The 22,640-nt window shown below is 39.9% G+C and overlaps 1 protein-coding gene and 1 long non-coding RNA gene across 4 annotated transcripts in view; one reads left to right on the top strand and one right to left on the bottom strand.

The window, feature by feature from the left end:
• The window catches only part of LOC141987423 (uncharacterized), an 80,377-nt gene that overhangs the window by 16,880 nt on the left and 40,857 nt on the right, over window positions 1-22,640 (top strand). Inside the window, exon 3 of one of the 2 annotated variants that reach the window (XR_012639525.1) lies at window positions 588-634. The exons of the other annotated variant lie outside the window; for it this stretch is intronic. This is a non-coding gene — a long non-coding RNA (uncharacterized LOC141987423). Of the gene's footprint in view, window positions 1-587; window positions 635-22,640 lie in introns of those variants that run through there. 2 annotated transcript variants of the gene reach the window in all.
• The window catches only part of FCHO2 (FCH and mu domain containing endocytic adaptor 2), a 242,751-nt gene continuing 228,289 nt past the window's right edge, over window positions 8,179-22,640 (bottom strand). For both annotated transcript variants that reach the window (XM_074952749.1, XM_074952748.1), the window contains 3 exons: window positions 20,213-20,277; window positions 10,895-11,059; window positions 8,179-10,607 (listed from right to left, as the gene is read on the bottom strand). In XM_074952749.1, the coding sequence (XP_074808850.1) occupies window positions 10,585-10,607; window positions 10,895-11,059; window positions 20,213-20,277 (253 nt within the window). In that variant the 3' untranslated portion in view covers window positions 8,179-10,584. The remainder of the gene's footprint in view (window positions 10,608-10,894; window positions 11,060-20,212; window positions 20,278-22,640) is intronic.

Genomic DNA, 22,640 nt, shown 5'->3' on the forward strand with positions numbered 1-22,640 from the left:
GTCCTGGGGGAGGAGGGCGTTGCACAGTGAACTCCCACCTATGTGCAACCAGTGGCTTGTGCTCCCCAGTGCCATGCTGGAGCCTCCACATTTATTTGACAAATAAAATTTTCAGAATTTTAAAATAGTGTGCAGAATTTTAATTTTTTTTGGCACAGAATGCCCTCAGGAATAAAATGCAGGTAGAATCAGCACATGACTAGTACTAACAACACATTGTGTTTGTAAAATGTTTTTAATTTGAGGATCAAAGAGCACTTTGCAAATATCAACTAATTAAGCCTCATACATCTTGCAAGATAAGTAGTGTCTTACCCATTTTATAAATGAGTAAATGGAGACACAGAGAAGTTAACTTTCCATAATAGAAATCGCTGGTAAAATTAAGATAATCATCTCTATTGCTTTTATCGAAGTTAAGAGATTGAAGGGTATAAATACTAAATGTTTAGAGTGGTCCAAGGGGCTATAAATAGGAGTAATGGACTGAAACTGAGCAAAGGGAAACTTAGGTTTAAAAGCAAATGCGGGAGAATTTCTTACTTGCATTCCTTTAGCTATAGTCCTCTTTTCTTCCATTCTACCAGTAGAGCCAGTGTGATCAGACAGCAGATCTCGCAAGGAAGTTTGGTATAGTAGTCTACAACTTTGGTCTACAACTTCCAGGAAAAAAGTACATATGAGAAGTGTGAAAAGAAGACAAGTGGCACCAATCCCCCTTCAGGTGAAGTGGAGGGACTGTTGAGATGAAGATTCTTACACGAGGAGAAAGGCAAGACAGACAGCAGATGTGGAGAGCAGTAAGCGTCGGCGGTCTTACCTGAATGTGTCACTTCAGGGACTTCCTAGCCAAAGGAAACTTTTTGGCTAACAAAGGCTGTCCAAGATAATTGTTGATAGTTTGGTAAAAATTCAGGGGATGAAGAAGAGCCTGGATGGAAGAGTAACAAGCTGGAAATGGATGTGAAATGGCAAATTGCAATAGGAAATTGCAATAGGCCCCAGTGAACCAGAATATGGGATAGACAATGACCTATCCAGAGTCTCTGGAGAGACTATCTTTTTTATGATAGAGAGAACTTCTCCATGTGGGTCCAACTCTTCCAGTGATGATTCTGAGGATGGCAGGGTGCAGGGGAAGCACTTTGGAAGGAGGAACCCTCAAATACTTTATACGTGGTCTGAACCTGAGGAGCTTCTAAGGACTTGTCTACATGAACAGTTAAACCGTGACAAGCTGGAATGTAAATCTGCCCTGCACTAGCCTGCCACTAAGGGCTCATCTACACTTAGCTATAGCAGCACAGCTGCGCTGCTGTTGGACTTCATTGTAGACACTGTCTACGCTGCTGGAAGGGATTCTCTCATTGGCATAGGTAATCCACCTTTCCAAGATGTGGTAGCTAGGTCAACGGAAGAATCCTTCTGTGGACCTAGCACTGTCTACATGGGGACTTAGGCCTGGTCTACACAACAGAGATAGGTCATCATAAGCCGCCTTGCATCGACCTAACTATGTAAGTGTTGACACTAAAATTTCGCTCCCACTGCCGTAACTGTCCTGCTATGCTGATTTAACTCCACCTCCACGAAAGGCGCAGAGTCAATATCGATGTAGTTAGTTTGATGCAGTGTCAGTGTAGGCACTATGTTGCTTACATCGACTGTTACTGACTTTTAGAAACTGCCCCACAATGCCCCACATTGACAGTACAGTTGCTACAAGTTCTCTTGGTGAGGAGATACACTGCCAACACAAGGAGCGTAGTGCGAACACACAAAAGCGATTTAATTACTGCAGCAGCTGTATGGCAATGTAACTTAGGGCGACAATTTTGTAGTGGCCCTTAGGTCAGCTTAACTATGCTGCTCAAGGATGTGGACTTTTCATACCCCTGAGCAATGTAGTTATGCAGAACTAATTTTCTCGTGTAGACCAGGGCTAGCTGTCTGTGTGCACCCTGCTAACACTTGTCAATGGTTTGTTAGAGTGCTTTCAGCTAATCCTGTTTCAAAGAGAACTAGATCAAAGTACATTAACAAACTGTTAATGCACATCAGTGGGGTGCACATGAACACTTAGGCTATGTCTGTACTAGAGAGCTTACAGCGGCACAGCTGTACCAGTGCACCAGCTCTATGCCAATGGGAGAGAGTTCTTCTATTGACATAATTAAACCATGTCAATGAATGGCAGTAGCTATGTTGGCGGGAGAAGCTCTCCCGCTGACATAGTGCTGTCTGCACTACTACTTATGCCGGCAAAACTAATGTTGCTCAGGAGTGTGGTTTTTTCCGTACCCCTGAGCAACGTAAGTGGTAGTGTAGACATGGAGAGTCTGTGGTAGGCTAGTGGAGGGAAAACAGCAAATCTCTCAAGGAAAAGCTGGCAAAGCTCCTCAAGTTCTAAGTTTTTGGGTCTGTGGGGGCAGTAGTGAGAACCCAGTCCCTTATTAGTAGTCACACACTCAGCTTGCAGCAAACTAATTATTTGTGTAGACAAGCCTTAAGTCTAGATTTACCAGGGTATATAGAATAAAGGATTCCATCTTAGGTAACATGGGGAGATTTGCTTTCAGGAAAGAGATCTGGTTGCTGGTCAGGATCTGGAAATAGTTCTGTCTTGATTAGTGTTCTCCCTCATCAAAATCCTCTTCCTTTGAGGCCCAAAGTAATTTGGGGGCTTTGGTTATGATGCATCAGAGGGCAACTGGCCATCTTGTTATCTCCTGTAACCTTTTCTTATGTGCAGGCCATATCTTGTCTGATGAGATCAGTACCAGTATCCAGAGGGCATCAGAGACTCAGATATTACAGTAATGGGTGCCAATATAAGAACTGGGATAGATGGTGCAGACCAAAAGGCCATGGAGTCTTGAAAATGAAAGTCCATATAATAGAAGGAATGGATCTGACCAGAAGAAAGGAAAGGGCATTTAAAGGATACCAGAACAAGCTGGATGGATGAAGAGCCAGAGCAAGTTGGGGAAGTGCTCCTCCTTTGGAGAGCTCTTTCATTAACCATGGTCAAGAGGGAACTCATTGGGACATTCTAAGGGTATATGACTACTAATAAAGGGCTGGGTTATAGCCATTGCCCCTACAGACCAAACAGCTTGAGGAGCTTTGCCAGTTTTGTGCTAGGAAACAGATGGTGTCTTTATTGGAGAGGGGCTGGGGCTAGGATGCTGATAGAGGTTTGAAGTGACCACGGGTCATCTAATGAGTAAGATACAGGAAAGAGGATACAGGCAAGTATTAAAATGAATATAACAGGTTAAAATGAAATGACAACATTTTAAAAATAAAAAAATAGTATTAGTTCATAACACAGAGTTGGATTAAAGAAAATTAAAGAAATAAGACAGCAGGTAAAACAAAAATCAGCAAAGGTTAAAAGTTGCATGCAAAATGGGCTATAATAAAAAACATTAAACTAAACGACAAAATTGTGAAAGATAAAAAGAATAGAAAAGAACAAATAGGCATTGATTTAAACAAAGTGCAAGTGGACAAGGAAAACATGGCAGTTTGCATGAGGTTATTGAAATGTGTAAAAACCTAAAAAAATTAATTTGTAATGTAAAACCAGAGTTACTTCATGATCTTGTATAAATCAGTGTTCTACCTCCTTATTTGTTAGTCATGAGTTGCTTCACATTTAAAATTAGACTCTCATCCTGCTAACACTTACCCACATGCATAATTTAGCACATGTGAGAAGTCTCATTGACATTAATGGGGCTCCATGTGAGCAAAGGAGATGGGCCTTAGGGCCCAATCTTGCAACGAAGTATGTGGGCACTCCCTTAACTTCAATGGGCATCTGGTCACAAGACCTTGTGGTAGAATATGGATCCTAGATTGGCTGCTTTTAGAGGCAGGGAGGGTGTCTTTTACAGTAATTTGTTAAGGGCAACAGTATATGCTTGAGGGCTACAAAAGAAATAATAAACTCAATAATAGGGCAAGTAAAAATGGCCTATTGGCCAGCCTGATAGTAATTCAGAAAAAAAACAAAACGTAACAGCATAAATAGTGAAATGTAAATTAGGGCTAGCGTACATCAGAAGCGCTACGGTGCAGCTGCACCAATGCAACTATGCCACTATTGGTGAAGATGCGCTATGCCAATGGGAGAGATGCTCCATCGGCATAATAAAGCCACCTCCACGAGAGGCAGTCGCTATGTCGGCAGGAGAAGCTCTGCCACTGGCATAGCAGTCTCCACACCGGCGCTCTGGTCAGTGTAACTTACATCGCTCAAAGGGTGGCTTATTCACATTCCCATAGCAACATAACTTATACTGACATATGTGGTAGTGTGTACAAGACCCAAGATTTACAGTTCTTTTCATGAAGGCTTATAAGTAACCCAGGTAAGACCATTTGTTTTTCTAAAAAACATATTGCGTTTCATCTTGCACCATTCTTTAAAGATGATTTATGTGGTTTCTAGAGGTTTTGAAACAGTGAAGGGATAATGCATTAAATTAACTAAGGGGAAAGGTAACATCTGCATGTCAATAAGGAGGCAGGTCAGATAAGGTCTGGGAGGAAACACTCAAGAAACAATATTGTACAAAAAGTTGAAGATTGTTACGTTTTCAATTAAGAGACCTGCGTATCAGTTTGTTCATGAGCACGACTTAAGAACATAAGAACGACCATACTGGATCAGACCAGTAATCCATCCAGTCCAGTATACTGTCTTCTGACAGTGGTCGGTGCCTCAGAGGGAATGGACAGTACACAGGGCCGGCTCTACCATTTTTGCCGCCCCAAGCAGTGTGCCAAATTGCTGCCACTACGAGCGGCTGAAGATAGAAGCTGCCACCGATTTACCGCCGCAAGCGGCTGAAGAGAGAGGCTGCCGCAGAATTGCCGCCGCCTCGGAAACGCCCTATCGGCACATGGTCTGCCGCCCCTTGCAGATTGCCGCCCCAAGCACCTGCTTGGAATGCTGGTGCCTGGAGCCGACCCTGACATTACAGGGCAATTATTGCGTGAACCACCCTGTTGTCCACTCCCAGCTTCTGGCAGTTAGTGGCTAGGGACACCCAGAGCATGGTCTTGCATTCATGACCATCTTGGCTAATGATGGATCTAAGCCTCCATGAACTTACCTAATTCTTTTTTGACCTTTTATACTTTTGGCCTTCACAACATCCCCTTGCAAGGAGTTCCACAGGTTGACTGTGCACTGTGTGAAGAAATACTTTGTTTTAAACTTGCTGCCTGTTAATTTAATTGGGTGGCCCCTGGTTCTTGGGTTATGTGAAGGGATAAATAACACTTCCTTATTCACTTTCTTTACATCATTCATGCTTTTTATAGACTTTGATCATATCCCCCCTTAACTGTCTCTTTTCCAAGCTGAAAAGTCCCAGTCTTTTTAATCTCTCCTCATATGGAACCTGTTCCATACCTAATTCTAATATTTTTTTTGAGATGGGGTGATCAGAACTGCACACAGTATTCAAGGTGTGGACATACCATAGATTTATATAGTGGCAATATAATATTTACTGTCTTATTTCCTATCCCGTTCCTAGAGGTTCCTAACATTGTTCGCTTTTATGACTGTCACTGCACCTTGAGTGGATGGAGAACTATCCACAATGACTCTAAGATCTCTTTCTTAGAGTCGTAACAGCTCATTTAGATCCCATCATTTTGTATGTGTAGTTGGGATTATGTTTGCCAATGGCCCTTCTTTGCATTTATCAACACCGAATTTCATCTGTCATTTTGTTGTCCAGTCAACCAGTTTTATGAGAACCCTTTGTAACTCCTTGCACTCTGCTCTGGACTTAGCTATCTCTTGAGTAATTTTGTGTCACCTGCAAACTTTGCCACCTCACTATTTACCCCTTTTCCCAGATCGTTTGTGAATATGTTGAACACCACTGATCCCCGTCCCTGGGGGATACCACTATTTACCTTTCTCCATTCTGAAAACTGATAATTCATTCCTACCCGTTGTCTCCTGTCTTTTAATCAGGTACTGGTCCATGAAAGGACCTTCAATTTTATCCCATGACTTGCAATTTAACATGGCATTAAAGAAGAAAATAGCTTGAAATGTTTCTGGTTTAGGAGTCTGCCCTGGAGGAATTTCTGATATATCAGATATTTTTTTCCTTGAATGCTGTAAAGTAAAATTACAGTTGTGTGATGAGTGAAACGGAAACCAATTATCTTCTAACATTTCCAAGAACACCAGTTTCATAGATACTCAGATGCATCTCTTAAACCTATTTGAAACATGCAAGCTTTTTCATTTACTAGTATTTGACTCATAGTATGTTTTTCCTGGCTAACAGATCAAAATACCAGGTTTATTACCCGATCTGTGTTCCACTTGATAAGCAGAAATGTCTTATCTACTTCACATGTCCTACTTTGTTTACCAAAATCTAAAATATTATTTAGAAATAGTGTGAGCAATCAAGTATGTCATTTTCTAAATACATTAAACAGCTTTCTTTTCAGCAATAAGCGTGTTGGAACAGTACAAATCCAGTTTGGAGTAGTTGGAGCAATACATGGTCGTCCACTTAAAATGAGAAAAGTCAGATGGGCTGGATTCCCAGGAATTCTGATCTCTGTTAAATTGTTTGTATGCAGGGTTCTACTTCAGTGGAGTCACTTCCGATTTACATCTGACATTAGAATCATGCCTTCAGTCTTTTGCTTTCAAGCATGACAGGAATGCTGATTGTTAAAAGTGATGCACTTGGCTCTGGGGCAATGGTGGGAAAGAAAGGAGTGTTCTTATTTATTGATAACAGAACTTAGTTGACTGTTTTGGAAGGAAATCCCATGTAGTGGTCTTGGTCAAAGATAATGGATGTGATAGGGGAACCTAACAGGACTGGAAATCACCAGCACTCAATGAGGGATACAGAAAAACTTTACTCAGCCTTATCCCACTCTTGGATTCTGGAAAGAGATCTAGAAAGACAGAAGCCAGCATTCTACACATCTCTCTCTCTCTCTCTCAAAGGGGAAATAAATCTCTTAGAGTTTCAGGTACAATATGATTATTTCAGATAAGACCCTTTGATATTTCTTTAGAAATATACTTTTTGCAGGAGGGCGGGATTGGAGGGGAAGTATTCGTTTCAACTGGAATTTAGTTTCTTGCTGGTCACTGAGAGGTTCAACAATTTGTCTTCATTTTCAGCTGAAATAAACAGATAACGGAAAGTCTGTTTCAGGACAACTATTGCTTCTGTGGCCAGTCTCTGGAAGAAATGTTCTCAGAGCTAATGCTCCTTCCCTCCTGTGTTCAGGATATGTGCTAGAAGTCTGGAATATATTGGTATACACATTCCATAGTCAGTTAGGACTGGTGAAGAAGACTAAAGGTGCAGAAAGGACCACTGTCACCCATTTGTATATTTTCTATACAGAATAAGCAAAAATTAAATCCTCTTATTGGTTTCCTTGTGTGATTATGAAAAATTAGCTTATTCAAAAAAATTGTCTTCAGAAGTCTAGGAAGAACATTTATGGAACTGTTTGCTTTTAGGAAAACATGAAATATTTTATCTTCTTTGCTAGCTTTTGTGTGCACTAATTTGAAAAATGTTTGGGGAAAGAGACATTTTAATTGCTTAGTAAATGCTTTATATTATTATGACTTCATAAGTCAATAGCCTTCTATGTTTTTCTTTTGCCCTGTTTTCCTCCCCTTGTATCCTCCTCTGATCTTTCAAAATTCATTAGGACTGGCTTTGAAGGCTCAGATGCTCTGCTTTTAGCAATTTTCTGAAGGCCAGTTTTAGAAAAAGCAATTAGAAGCCCACTCAAATATACATTTAAAATCCACTGGAGTCAGATTATTCTTGTAACATTCATTGCTAGGAATAGATTAGCCAATATTGTTAGTATCTGTAAAATTCAGAACCATCTCTTTGCTGAATTCCCTTTTCTATCAAAACACCCTTCTTGTTTTGTCCAGAGGACAGTTCCAGAACAGTTCCACAACAGATGGTATTTATTAATTCTTTGAAATAATGAGCAAATAAAGTAATATGTTCCAACCAATGAGATACTATGGCACAAGATTACCCCTGTATTAAGCATTTGGAATTTTGAGTATTGTTGATTATTGTAAATATAAACAGCATAAATCATCTTGTAAATTATATATTACATGTTTATTATGGGTGCAGTTTTTTTTTGAAAATTTACATTTTATGAAAAATCAGAAGTATTTACAAATTTTTGTAAGATAAATTTGTATTGTTCTAATTTACACTCCAAAGTATTAATAATCCATACAAACCTCAGATCCTTTAGGATTGTTTAAAAATTCATTTTCTCAACAGGAGGCAGCTACAAAGGTTATCACTGTATACACAAGCAAGAACCAGCTTGCTACATACATTTCTCATCAAATATCTAATTTTTTTTTACACTGTTTATGGATCTCTCTACAAAAAGTCTATATAAATTTGCATGGCTTCAAAATTGTAATGTGTACCCATTACAAATGTATGTTTTAATCACATGGTATGAATGCTAGTTTAAAATTGTTGAAACTTAACTAATTGCATAAATTTAGAAATTTAAGTAGTACTTGATTAAAAATGGAGAGTAAAATAATTCTTGGATTTCAATAATAAAATAACTGTCAGGTTAAACACACTGTTTGATTGCAAAGCAGATTACAATTAAGATTCTAGTAAAAGACTGTACCATTTTAAATGCCAATTACAATAAGAATTAGATATTCTAGTTATGTTCATCATTCAGTAAAGAGTAATATTTTAGCAAATTAAGAGCCATATGTACTGCTCCAGTTAAATTTAATTCACGTTTGTTATAACAAGGAATACATATAAAAAGCACATACTGTACTGTATATTGTTTAACAATGGACTCTTTTGTCTGTAATGTGTATCATGAATCAGAACTTACATAAGTGTCTAAGGGTCCTGAAAATTCATCTGTGTAAAGCTTAGCAGTCCAATTTGTTAGTGGTTTTACATGAATTATTACACAAACAAAAAATTTATTATTGCTTCCAGTATATAATCTGAATAGACACTGATATTCAGAATTATAATATACAATTCCCATTTGCAGGCTATTAAATTATTCTGCCCCAAAACATTTGATTTCTGCACTTAATAAGGACTTGTTTAACAACAGCACAATATATGACAGATTTTTGAAGTTACTAACTGGTTTCAAGAAATGCTACCGATGTGTCACTTCAGATCACTTCCCTATATTTTGCATATGGCAAATAGATTAGGTGACAATACAAACATACAAATTGGTAGTTTTTCAGTGAAGCTTAAATTAATAATGCAAATGGTAGCACTTTTGTTGCTGCTGCCAAAAATATACCTTTCTAAAATGCTATTCCTCACAAAGCACAACGTTTACATTCATGTCACAAGTCCATAAAGCACTTGAATCTTCAACAACTTAGTAGTCAGAGTGAAGGGAAATGCTACATTTGTTTTAAAAATTATCCTGTTTTTATCATTCTTTATGCATCTTCAGAATTCACACATCTTTGGTGAGATTAAAGTTGAAACTTTGACACTGAGTTTTTCTGCGATTATATTAAAGTCTTGCGCTATGCATTTCCCTCTACAATGGCTGCATTTATTGCAATTACCCCATAACGAAGTAATCCAGTATTTTAAATATTTTACAAAGCAACCTCCAGTTCTTGTAAATATACCTTCTAAATTCTACTCAAAGGAATTTTATGAAGTTCTATGCACTACACATAAGCACCACGGTATGGAAGAGCCAGACTGAAAAAGGAAGTGAGGCACAACAACAACAAATCGGACAGGCACAGTTTAAAAAAAAAGGCACAAATGTTATGTAATCCATATAAAAATAAATTAAGTCTACAGCATTAATTCAAACGATCACAACTCCCATAAAATTTACTAACAGCAGAAGTAAGTATCTCTGCTGTCTTTTGCAATTTTTAACACATTGCACTTAGAAAAAAAATTAAATCTTATATATAAAACAATTTACACTTTAATATATGGTACATGGGAATCACATACTTTTGTATACATCTCTTTCTAACAACTGATTTTATAGCACATGAATGCAACGTAAGTGGGTGGAGAGATTATCTTTGTCTCTGTTTGCTTTGCACAATGGCAATTAAGGAAACTGAAAACTTACATTTGAATATTATTTATGCAAAGCTAATATATTTCGTGCTTGCTCTCCTAGTTTTTTAAGTTTAATGTTTACAGTATAATATAGTTTCATACATTTTCAATATAGCTAATGATTAGTATTTTGACTTAAGTTTATATAAATTTACTAAAATCTGAATAAACAAGTTTCCTAACGATTGTAGTTGATCATTTACAAAACAGTGTTGAAATTCACTTCAGTGCTATTATAAAGTAATAACATTTTTTTCCCAAAATGACTTTAAAAAAGTGCATTTTTCTTATTTTGTAGTGAGCCCCCAAACAGGTCAAAGTTTAAAAAAATTAATGCATGTTAAAATAGTGTTTGACAGGTAGAGAAAATAGAGTGAGCTTCTTGTGCTCCTTTGATCCAATGATTTCCACAGGTTCATCAGCAATCTGCCATATATCGTCCTGAAAAAATATAAATAGCCTTTTGCAATTATAATATTTACAGTAATTATGTTTTACAACAAACAAGACTATAAAACATTAGATAAAGGAAAGTTTCAGTATTTTTGTTTTCACCTATAGTAAGCACCAATAACAATTTTCATTATGCATCACATACGTACTCCATGTTTATATACCAGATAATCAGTAGACAAAGTATAAAAATGCTCCATACAGATAATTAGAAAAGTCAGAGTTACATTAGTAAATCATGTTAGTTCAAAAATATAAAAATCTCAATTTCTTACCAGTGGCAAATCTCTTCTTAACTAGGGAAAGCCGATAGCCCGTGCCTACTAGCTCTACATCTACACCTGAAAGGGTGCTTCCCTCACTAATGAATTGCACTGCAAGTGTAGCTGGTTTACTGGGTCCTTCTAAAAGATCAAATTTTGCCCTCAGGGATCCAGAACCTATAAAAATAATGACAAAATTAAATGTCTTGAGATTATAAAATAAAACAATCCATTTCACAAAACACAAGTAATAGGCAGTGCACTAATATAAAGATCTCTAATTTCTGGGAGTGTAGGAATGTATATACACATTTCCATAACAGATCACATCATTGGTCTATTTGTCCAGTATTCTGCTTAAGGCAGTGACCAATATATAAGGATGCTTCAGAGAAAGTCAGCACACAATCTACATAGCTGTATGTGGAAGAAAATTTTCTTCCTGAGCTTCAGGTGATCAATCACGTGAAATGAATTTAACTCTCCTATAACAACTGTTTAAGCTTGTTGAACTGCAAATGTAGCTAATCATCATATAGAACAACAGAAACACAGGCTGGTATGGACTTTGATAGGTCATCAAGTCCAGCCCCTTGGACCGAGGAAGGTCCAAGTAAACCAAGACCATCCATGACAGGTGTTTGTCCAGCTTCTTCTTAAAAACCTCCAATGACAGGATTACACAATAATAAAACAGAGGGATTATATTTTAATATTTGTGTATACAAATTTACCCTACCTGTAAACTCAACTGTGAAAAGTGGGAAATTTTAATAAAATATCATAGTAAACTATAACAACAAATGTCAATAGGAAAAGGTGCAAAAGGGAGATAAAAAACAGAATTAGTCCACACAAAAAGGCCTACTTTTGTAACTGAAGGACTGTGTTAAAATAATGCCTGGTAAATAAAAGTGTGGATCCAAACATCGGTGCATCAAAATTAGTGTGTCAGAAATTAGGCCTAATAAGTGGACAATTTAATGAGAGGATGGGCAATATTCCGCCCATCATTCCCTTTATAAGGGTCTTAAAGAAAAACACCACCACCACTTTTTGGAGAAAATTAGCAACCCCCGCCGAAACAGCTGCCAACAACTGTTGCAGCAAGCTTTAGCATCATGGCTGCCCCCATCCACGTTCTCCTCTGACCCCAGAATCCAGTGACACACCACTGTGCCATCATCACCTTAATCCATAAACTACTGATTTATGCTGGTATAACTATGTCACTTGGGTGTGGAAAATCCACATCCCCGAGCAATGCAGTCATACTAAATGAATTCCTAGTGTAAACAGCGCTATGTCAACAGGAAGGTTTCTCTTGGGGAGCTGGAGTACCTACGCTGGTGGGAGAAGCTCTCCTGGGAGTGTAGTAGCATCTTCACTAAGCGCTGCATTGGTGCTGCTGCAGCACTTTGTGAGTAGATAAACCCTAAGAGATGTCCTGACCAGACTGGGCCACAAGAGGGACCCAGATGATACCTCCACCTCCAGGAGCTCTGGCTCAATCCCAAATACTACCTAGAATGTGAGACTTGGTCTGACTGACACTGACACACACACAATCCTTTTCCTTCCCTATCTTACTGCTTCTCTTTCCTTTCTCTCCTGTTTTTCCTTCTGGTTAAGAAGTCTGGCTTAGCCACTCAAGACTGTATATTTTGCAACACTGCTGTAAACCGGTAACCAGAAAGGCAGCTAAAAGCAATGCTCTAAACAACCCCATGCTGATATGAGTTTGCCTGGTTTTGGAGTGGCTGATAAGATCTTGTGTTATGACTGCGTTTCTCCAGCAATCAGGCTGCAAGTAAAAGTAAACACTAGAGACAGAAGCTGGGTTTTCTACCTGTGCTGCTCCTTTCTCTCCCCTTTTGTGTGTTCATCTTGTTTTGTCTTCTAGGAAAGAGGATTGGACTTTAACAGCAGCAGCAACAGCAGCTCCAACTCATTTCAACTAATCTTTTCTCTTTTCCCCCGCCAAAAGGACAGTTATCGCTATATAAGGGACTGTGAAACAAGGATTTTTTTCCTTCTTAATCTACAGGGAAAGGGAACAAGGGATACTGTGATAGTGAAAGCATTACCTAACACTCTACATTTCAAATGCTTTAACTGATTTTCCTTCTTTTTCTGTATCTTTAATAAAAGGTTTAAAAGGATTTTTAATAGTGTTTGCCCTGGTACTAAGTAGACTGAAGAATCTGTATACCAAAACCCTGAATCTTGTTTAAAATTGTTCAATGTCTGGCAGTTTCAGAGTCATGTTCTGAATGGTCACCTCTGGGTCCATTTATTCCATTCTAAATTAATACAACAGTTCTTATAAAGCACACTTCATCAGCAGATCTCAAAGTGCTTTACAAAGGAGGTAAGTACCTAAATCTAATCAGTGTTTGTCTCAATGGCCTGGGTGTACCTACACTGGCAAAACTTGTAAACGTTTTCTGGGCTAGTGGAGTTCCATTGGAAAATGCTGTAATGTAAATAAGGGAACTGTACCACTTCAGAAACATGCTTATATATTTTTCTAGTGTAGACAAGGCCATTGTGACAGTGAATTCTCATGTTTCATAGACTCATAGATATTAAGGTCAGAAGGGACCATTATGATCATCTAGTCTGACCTCCTGCACAATGCAGGCCACAGAATCTCACCCACCCACTCCTGCAATAAACCTCTCACCTACGTCTGAGCTATTGAAGTCCTCAAATCATGGTTTAAAGACTTCAAGGAGCAGAGAATCCTCAAGCAAGTGACCCGTGCCCCAAGCTACAGAGGAAGGCGAAAAACCCCCAGGGCCTCTTCCAGTCTGCCCTGGAGGAAAATTCCTTCCCGACCCCAAATATGGCGATCAGCTGAACCCTGAGCATGTGGGCAAGATTCACCAGCCAGATACCCAGGAAAGAATTCTCTGTAGTAACTCAGATCCCACCCCAGCTAACATCCCATCACAGGCCACTGGGCCTATTTACCATGAATATTTAAAGATCAATTAATTGCCAAAATCATGTTATCCCATCATACCATCTCCTCCATAAACTTATCGAGTTTAATCTTAAAGCCAGATAGGTCTTTTGCCTCCACTGCTTCCCTTGGAAGGCTGTTCCAGAACTTCACTCCTCTGATGGTTAGAAACCTTCACCTAATTTCAAGACTAAACTTCCCGATGGCCAGTTTATATCCATTTGTTCTTGTGTCCACATTGGTACTGAGCTTAACTAATTCCTCTCCCTCTCCGGTATTTATCCCTCTGATATATTTATAGAGAGCAATGATATCTCCCCTCAGCCTTCTTTTGGTTAGGCCAAACAAGCCAAGCTCCTTGAGTCTCCTTTCATAAGGCAGGTCTTCCATTCCTCAGATCATCCTAGTAGCCCTCCTCTGTACCTGTTCCAGTTTGAATTCATCCTTCTTAAACATGGGAGACCAGAACTGCACACAGTATTCCAGATGAGGTCTCACCAGTGCCTTGTATAACGGTACTAACACCTCCTTATCTCTATGGGAAATACCTCGCCTGATGCATCCCAAGACTGCATTAGCTTTTTTCACGGCCATATCACATTGGCGGCTCATAGTCATCCTGTGGTCAACCAATACTCCAAGGTCCTTCTCCTCCTCCGTTACTTCTGACTGATGCGTCCCCAGTTTATAACTAAAATTCTTGTTATTAATCCCTAAATGCATGACCTTACACTTCTCACTATTAAATTTCATCCTATTACTATTACTTCAGTTTACAAGGTCATCCAGATCCTCCTGTATGATATCCCAGTCCTTCTCTAAATTGGCAATACCTCCCAGCTTTGTATCATGTGCAAACTTTATTAGCATACTCCCACTTTTTGTGCCGAGGTCAGTAATAAAAAGATTAAATAAGACTGGTCCCAAAACCGATCCCTGAGAAACTCCACTGGTAACCTGCCCCCAGCCTGACAGTTCACCTTTCAGTATGACCCGCTGTAGTCTCCCCTTTAACCAATTCCTTTCAATTTTCATATTGATCCCCATATTTTCCAATTTAACTAATAATTCCCCACGAGGCACCGTATCAAACGCCTTACTGAAATCTAGGTAAATTAGATCCACTGTGTTTCCTTTGTCTAAAAAATCTGTTACTTTCTCAAAGAAGGAGATCAGCTTGGTTTGGCATGACCTAGCTTTTGTAAAACCATGTTGTATTTTGTCCCAATTACCATTGACATCAATGTCCTTAACTACTTTCTCCTTCAAAAATTTTTCCAAGACCTTGCATACTACAGATGTCAAACTAACAGGCCTGTAGTTACCCGGATCACTTTTCCCCCCTTTCTTAAAAATAGGAACTATGTTAGCAATTCTCCAGTCATACGGTACAACCCCTGAGTTTACAGATTCATTAAAAATTCTTGCTAATGGGCTTGTAATTTCATGTGCCAATTCCTTTAATATTCTTGGATGAAGATTATCTGGGCCCCCCGATTTAGTCCCATTAAGCTCTTCGAGTTTCGTTTCTACATCAGATATGGGGATATCTGCTTCCATATCCTCATTCCCATTTGTCATGCTACCATTATCGCTAAGATCCTCATTAGCTTCATTAAAGACTGAGGCAAAGTATTTGTTTAGATATTAGGCCATGTCTAGATTATCCTTAACCTCCACTCCATCCTCAGTGTTTAGCGGTCCCACTTCTTCTTTCTTTGTTTTCTTCTTATTTATATGGCTATAGAACCTTTTACTATTGGTTTTAATTCCCTTTGCAAGGTCCAACTCTACTTGACTTTTAGCCTCTCTCACTTTATCCCTACATGTTGACCTCAATAAGGTAGCTTTCCTTGCTGATCCCTCCCATCTTCCGCTCCCTGTATGCTTTCTGCTTTTTCTTAATCACCTCTCTGAGATGCTTGCTCATCCAGCTTGATCTACAACTCTTGCCTATAAGTTTTTTCCCCTTTCTTGGGATGTAGGCTTCTGATAGCTTCTGCAGCTTGGATTTGAAGTAATCCCAGGCCTTCTCTGCCTTTCGATCCATAAGTTCTTCAGTCCAATCCACTTCCCTAACTAACTTCCTTAATTTTTGAAAGTCAGCCCTTTTGAAATCAAAAACCCTAGTCGCAGATTTATTTTTGTTTATCCTTCCATTCAGTTTAAACTGAATTAGCTCATGATCACTTGAACCAAGGTTGTCCCCTACAACCATTTCTTCTATGAGGTCCTCACTACTCATCAAAACCAAAATCTAAAATGGCATCCCCTCTTGTCGGTTCAGCAACTACTTGATGAAGGAATCCATCAGCTATCGCATCTAGCTGAAAATCTGAGCCCTATTATTATTACTAGCACTTGTCCTCCAGTCTATATCTGGGAAGTTAAAGTCTCCCATGATCACGCAGTTTCCATTAGTATTTAATTCATTAAAAACATTAAAGAGGGCTCTATCCATATCCAGATTAGATCCCGGCGGTCTATAGCACACCCGAAGCACTATCACAGGGAAGACTCTAGTCTTCAACCAGAGAGGATGGTTCTAGACTATTCTCAGTGGTAGAAGAGGACAGGACAAGGAGTAATGGTCTCAAGTTGCAGTGGGGGAGGTTTAGGTTGGATATTAGGAAAAGCTTTTTCACTAAGAGGGTGGTGAAACACTGGAATGCGTTACCTAGGGAGGTGGTGGAATCTCCTTCCTTAGAAGTTTTTAAGGTCAGGCTTGACAAAGCCCTGGCTGGGATGATTTAATTGGGGATTGGTCCTGCTTTGAGCAGGGGGTTGGACTAGATGACCTCCTGAGGTCCCTTCCAACCCTGATATTCTATGAATGCCTCCCAGTGGCCATACATCCCAAAGCCCTCCTAAGAGCACCACTGCCTGAGCCATCTGTTGATAGTCATAACCTTGTCACACCTTTGTTGCCCTTCTCTAGGAACAGGCAGAATCCCACTGAAGATCACCTGAGCCTTGATTTCCTTAAGTGTCTTCCCCAGCCTGGCATAGTCTCCCTTGACATGTTCCAGCGAGAATCTACCAGTATCATTTGTTCCCACATGAAGGACGATCAGTGGATTCTTTCCCGCTCCCTTTAGGATCCTCTTCAACCTCAGGTCCACTTCCCATATCTTAGCATCTGGAAGACAGCACACCCTTCTATTCTCTGGATCAGCTCTGGTTACAGGCCTGTCCATTCTTCTCAGTAAGGAGTCCCCGCTCACAAAGATCTGCCTTTTCCTGGTGACGGTGCGATTCTTCGGTTTATCCCGTTCCCTCTGGCTGCATGTTCTTTCCATTCCTATTCTCCCTTGTAATCCTCTTCAACCCATCCCGTATCCTCCTGGGGCTCATATTTGGTGTAGTCTCCACTGACTCTTCCCCTTTTCCTACAGGACTAGCCATTCTTCTCTTCTTCCTTGCCCTTCAACCTTCAGTGACCACCTGCTGAGCCCCTTCTTCATTTTCCAACTCTGCAAACCTGTTCTTGAGCTCTATTTCTCCTTCACTAGCCTGTCTTTTCCTCTGCCCAGTTCTCTTAGTCACATGCTTCCACTGTCCATTTTCTTCACCCAGCCGTCTCCCCTCAGAGCTCTTCAGCCCTGCTTCCACCTGCAAGTCTGAGCTTTTCCCTTCAGCTGCCTCATGTCTTTGCTCCATAATCCGCTTGAACCCCCTTCTAAACTCAACCAGACTTTCCACCTGCCTCTCCAATCCTCGGATCTTTTCTTCCATCAGCTCTATCAGATAGCACTTCATGCAGACGAAACTCTTTCCAGGTACCCCCTCCAGGATCACGTACATACCGCAGCTTCCACATCCAGTCCTATTCATTGTGTCTTCACTACATGGGTCACTCCCACTGCTGCCTCTGTATCTGTCATAGCCTTCCCACCTAAATCCTGTTAATCTGGGGGAAACAAACCACACCAAAACACCAGCACCCACAGAAAAAACAAACCCCAAACAAGCACCGCAATACAAACTCCCCTTGGAAACTCCCACTCAAACTCCCCTGTTTACAGCTCTTTGCTGGCTCCTGTGCCACTGCACATTCAATATACAATGAATAAAGATTTATTTCCTTCTTTTAGTTCTAAAGAAGCGTTCCCTTGTTTTCATATTATAGAATAGGAGGAAAAAGGAGCACTCAATGACTTCCACTATTTCCTTCAAAATTAAATAAGTCTCCCTTTTGGAAGTTAATTATTCCTAGTCCACATATTTTCTCTTTGAAGTCAACAGGAGCTGTGGGTGCTTGACATTGCTGAAAATCTTACTGGGGTTGATGCAGGTATTACTGGCCTGTGTTATACAGAATGTTATGCTACCTGATCCCAGCTGTACCTCTTCTGGCCTTAAAAGCAATTCCCACCTCTGCCACTCACTCTGTGACATACTAGGCAAGTCAATTTATATGCATTTTCCCATAACAGTATCCACCTTTGCAAAGTACTTCTAAATCTACTCATGAAAAACTTTTTCTATTTTTCATGTGCATGTTTGCCGACTCAGCTGCTACAAACTTCCACCTGACCACTGCCCAGATCTTTGCAGCTGCACAGCCACATTGTGTTTGGTCACAAGAAACTGTAACATGTTCTAATACATTAAACACTGGACAGGGCAAAGAACTCCAACATTTTATTCTGGTATTAGCAATCTTTCTCTGTCTGTGGCCTTGGTCAAGCTACTTAACTTTTATGTCTTAGTTTCCACTATCTGTAAAACTGGGATAATACAATTTTTTCCTATCTCAGAACTGGTGTGACAAATAGTTAATATTTATTAACTGCTATGTAGTAAGTGCTGAAGGTTATTATTTATATAGAAAGACAGTTGGGTAAGAATGTGAAGACAATGCAATACAGATGCCAGCATTACAAAGTTGAGGAAACGTCAGAACAGGAACAATAGGTATTGAGACAACGGCATATGGGACAGAGCAAGGAAAAGGTGAACAGAGTATGTGGTAAATATGAATGAAAATGAGAGATATTGACTCATGCTATGGCATCTTTCCTCCCTCCTTCGTATCTAGGTGGTGATGCTTATATGCCATTGATATTGGCATCTTAGAATTAGATGACATAGGAGATACTGCTTTAGAAAGTAAGTGGACAGAAAGGATAGAGAGAAAAAAAACCATTGACAAAAATGAGAAAAAATATTTGGAAATGGACAGAATGTATCAGACATGGAGAGAAAAAGTAGATAAAAATGGATGGAGTGAGCAAGCAAGAAAAGAGAACTTTTAGACTATCAATTTCAGTGTTTTCTTTTGACTCTCTCTATTGCTGATCCATACTCCTGTCCCAGGTTAATAAAACTAAGTTACATAAAATGCAGAATGTGATCTTAGTAACTAATATTTATCTAACTATTGTACACTTTCTGCTTAGCTCAACAATTAAACTATGCAAAAATGGCATTAAAAATTAACTTTCCTTGAACAGCTATTCACTTCCATATGGTACTGAAACAGGCAAAACTTGCAATGTACTGTATATTTTCCTCATCGATGGCAATGATTAGTCATTAGAACTGCTAGCTGCTCTGGAGTAGTTTCACCATTTCTTCTCCAATAGCTGCTTCATTAACAACTATATTTTGTGCTCCCAATTAACAATAAAATAAACCAGTCAACTAACCTGAGATTTTAAGATTAGATTTATTCAAAAACAACCCATTTATAATCTTGAAGAATTTAGGTTTTTTTTTTAAACAAACATTTCAGGAGAATTAGGAAGTAACATCTGGGAACAGTTTCAGTTTCTTCTGTGTTATTTGTGAAGTGCTGACAACATTCTTGGTGCTTTATAAGACAAAAAATGAACACTTCCTATTCCAAGCAGTTTTAAATCAGAGAGAGAGAGAGAGAGAGAGAGAGAGACAGACACACACACAGCAGGATTATTTGCCAAAAGCTGGGAATGGGCGACGGGATGGAACACTTGATGATTACCGGTTCTGTTCATTCCGTCTGGGGCACCTGGCCTGGCCACTGTCGGAAGACAGGATACTGGGCTAGATGGACCTTTGGTCTGACCCAGTATGGCAGTTCTTATGACATACTGGGATTTCAAGGAGAAGTAAGGTAGAGAGTTTTATTTATTTATTTTGGCTGATAACTCAGCTTTTGGGCTGTGTAAACAGCATTTTCAAGGTGAATTTGAATGTGGTGGTGGCAGCTTGGTAAACCAGATGAGAGGACAATCCAGGAATAGGAGATCCCATGCAAAAGGATGCAGACACCAGAGTGGGAAAAGTAAAACACAAAGGAAAATGATAAAAATGTATTTTTTCTAATTAAATAGTTTATTTCTATATAATAAAATTACCAACATCACACTCAAACTTACCTCCATTCTCTGATTTTTCTGAAATACCAGATATTTTCCAAAAAGCTTTCATCTGTTCTGCATTCCTAAAAGAGAAAGCTAGTTACTCACCAACAACACAAAGTTTTAGAATATATTCCTGCCCTAGATCCATTCACCTGGTGACCCTGGAACCGCTGAAAACAGTTAGCCCTAAGAAGGGATCCTTGTACTAAACTCAATTTAGACAAAAGAAAAAAAGAAAAGGAGTACTTGTGGCACCTTAGAGACTAACCAGTTTATTTGAGCTCAAATAAACTGGTTAGTCTCTAAGGTGCCACAAGTACTCCTTTTCTTTTTACGAATACAGACTAACACGGCTGTTACTCTGAAACCTGTCAATTTAGACAGAGGTTATACAAAGGCATCCCTTTCCCCCTGCTCTCCGAAATTCAGCTGTCTGAAAAATAAGTCTACAAAGAGGCACAGGTTGAAGTGAATAAGTGTGGCTCTGTGGAGGTAGTATATTTAGATAAATTACTGAAAAGTAATCTCATTTTCTCATGCATAAAATTACCTTCCCTCAGATAATCTCTGAAGAGAGGTTAAGCAGCAGTAGATGAAGAAGGTGGAGGAGGGACTGTAAAACAGTTCCCCCAAAGCAGACATTAGAACTAGCTTCAGCATCCAAAGCACATACCAACCTATATGTAGATACGAGAGCTGACCAAAGGCTGACAATTCCATTTTGTGACAACTTTTGAGGTTTTGAAATTATAGCCTGGTAGTTAGGGTACTGGCCTGGTATGTAGGAGACAGGTTCAAGTCCCTGCCCTGCCTGATTCAGAGTGGAGTTTTTCATTCCAGATCACCTGTGATGGGGATGTATACCCCACACAAGCAACAAAGGAATAATGTAGACCTGAGGCGCAGTTATGCTATCTGGCTGCACCTGGAGGGTGGGTCAGACCAAATTAAAGATGAGTCCCAGCTGTGAGAAGAACTGAGTGGGTAGTATGAAATGAGGAAATCTGGAGCAGAAGAGGGGCTGCAGGGAGAGAGGGAGGAACTCCAGGACTAAACAGTCCAGGACTAAACAGTGGAAAGACCAGGAAGGTCAAGGAGGAAACTCGGGGAAGAGTTGACCCTGGGATCCTCTATTGAGTTGCAAAGGCTGGCAAGAGGCCAGGAGAGAGACTGAGCAGTCACCAGTGTAGCACAGGATCTGGCAGTGAGCCCTAACAGAAAGGCAGGATCTAGACTTTCAGAGAGAGGTGGGAGGTGTTCAGCTGAGTAACTATGTAAAGAAAACGTAAGAGGGTGAAAGGGCAAGCCTGACGAGGTCAGAAGTTGGGTTAAAAGGCACTTTTGGTGTGGGATTTATTGGTGGGGGGAAAAGGGGGCTGAGAGTCCTGGCTTTAGAGAGGCCAGCTGACAGACTTGGTAGAAAGAAGTCCAGGAAGATGGCAGTATGGAGTCTGACACAGTGAACCTTGATTGCCTGTCCTAGGGTCTCTGGACTGAAACGCAATGTAGTGGGAGAGCCTGGGCTCCCCCAGCAGCCACTGGTGAGGTGGTACAAAGCCCTGGAGAAGGGGATATGGACTACTGGAAGCCCTGAGAAAAGGGTGTACTGACTACTGAGCCCAGAATTGAGGTAGCAGACCAGCCAGAGGGACTGGACAACTTGTTATTTGGATGTTGTTACACTGGGAGGCGTGGGACTAAACATGATCTGGGCAGAGGGCTGAGTCATGAGAATCAGCAGACTGCAGGGGTGCTAGAGGAGGAGAGCCTGTTATGCCACACCCAACTGTGGGGGCGGGTAGCTCCAACATTGAGTCCATTCTTCCACAACCCCAGATCAGGGACTTGAACCTGGGTCTTCCGCATCCCAGACCTCCAACTACCCAGCTAGAGTCTCTCTCCTTTTTTCTTTACCCAAACATCTTCCCAACAAAGGATCTGTGGAAACCAATACATCTCCATGAAACATTCTATCTTTGCAAAGTGTTCTGACCAGCTCTAGTAAATACTTTGCACAGCTCAGAGATTAAAGCATTATTCAGGTAGGCTGCAAAAGCTGCCATAGTCCTAGTGGAATAATTTAACAATCATTTGGTAATTGTACCCCTCCTTGAAAATAGCAGGCCTGAACAACAAGGAAGATTCAGCTTGTCAGCTTCTGTAATTAAAATGATTCTTCTACAGTACTTCCTCAAAGCACAATATTAAAAAATTGATTAATTCCAGAAAAACTGGAAACTATCCAGATAACACCACAGCACTTGCACCACATCAGTTTGTGAAGCAAGGCAAGGTTCAGATGAAAAAAAATCAGACAACTTTTAGAAAGAACCTTGAAACACAAAGCATCATAATTTTGTCTTTATGAAAAATTCTTCCATTCTGAATTCTTACCACAATGAAAAGCAGCAAACATATGTAAAATTTAAAGATTTGAGTAATA

This window comes from Natator depressus, chromosome 5, assembly GCF_965152275.1.
Source record: "Natator depressus isolate rNatDep1 chromosome 5, rNatDep2.hap1, whole genome shotgun sequence".
NCBI classification, from domain to species: Eukaryota; Metazoa; Chordata; order Testudines; family Cheloniidae; genus Natator; species Natator depressus.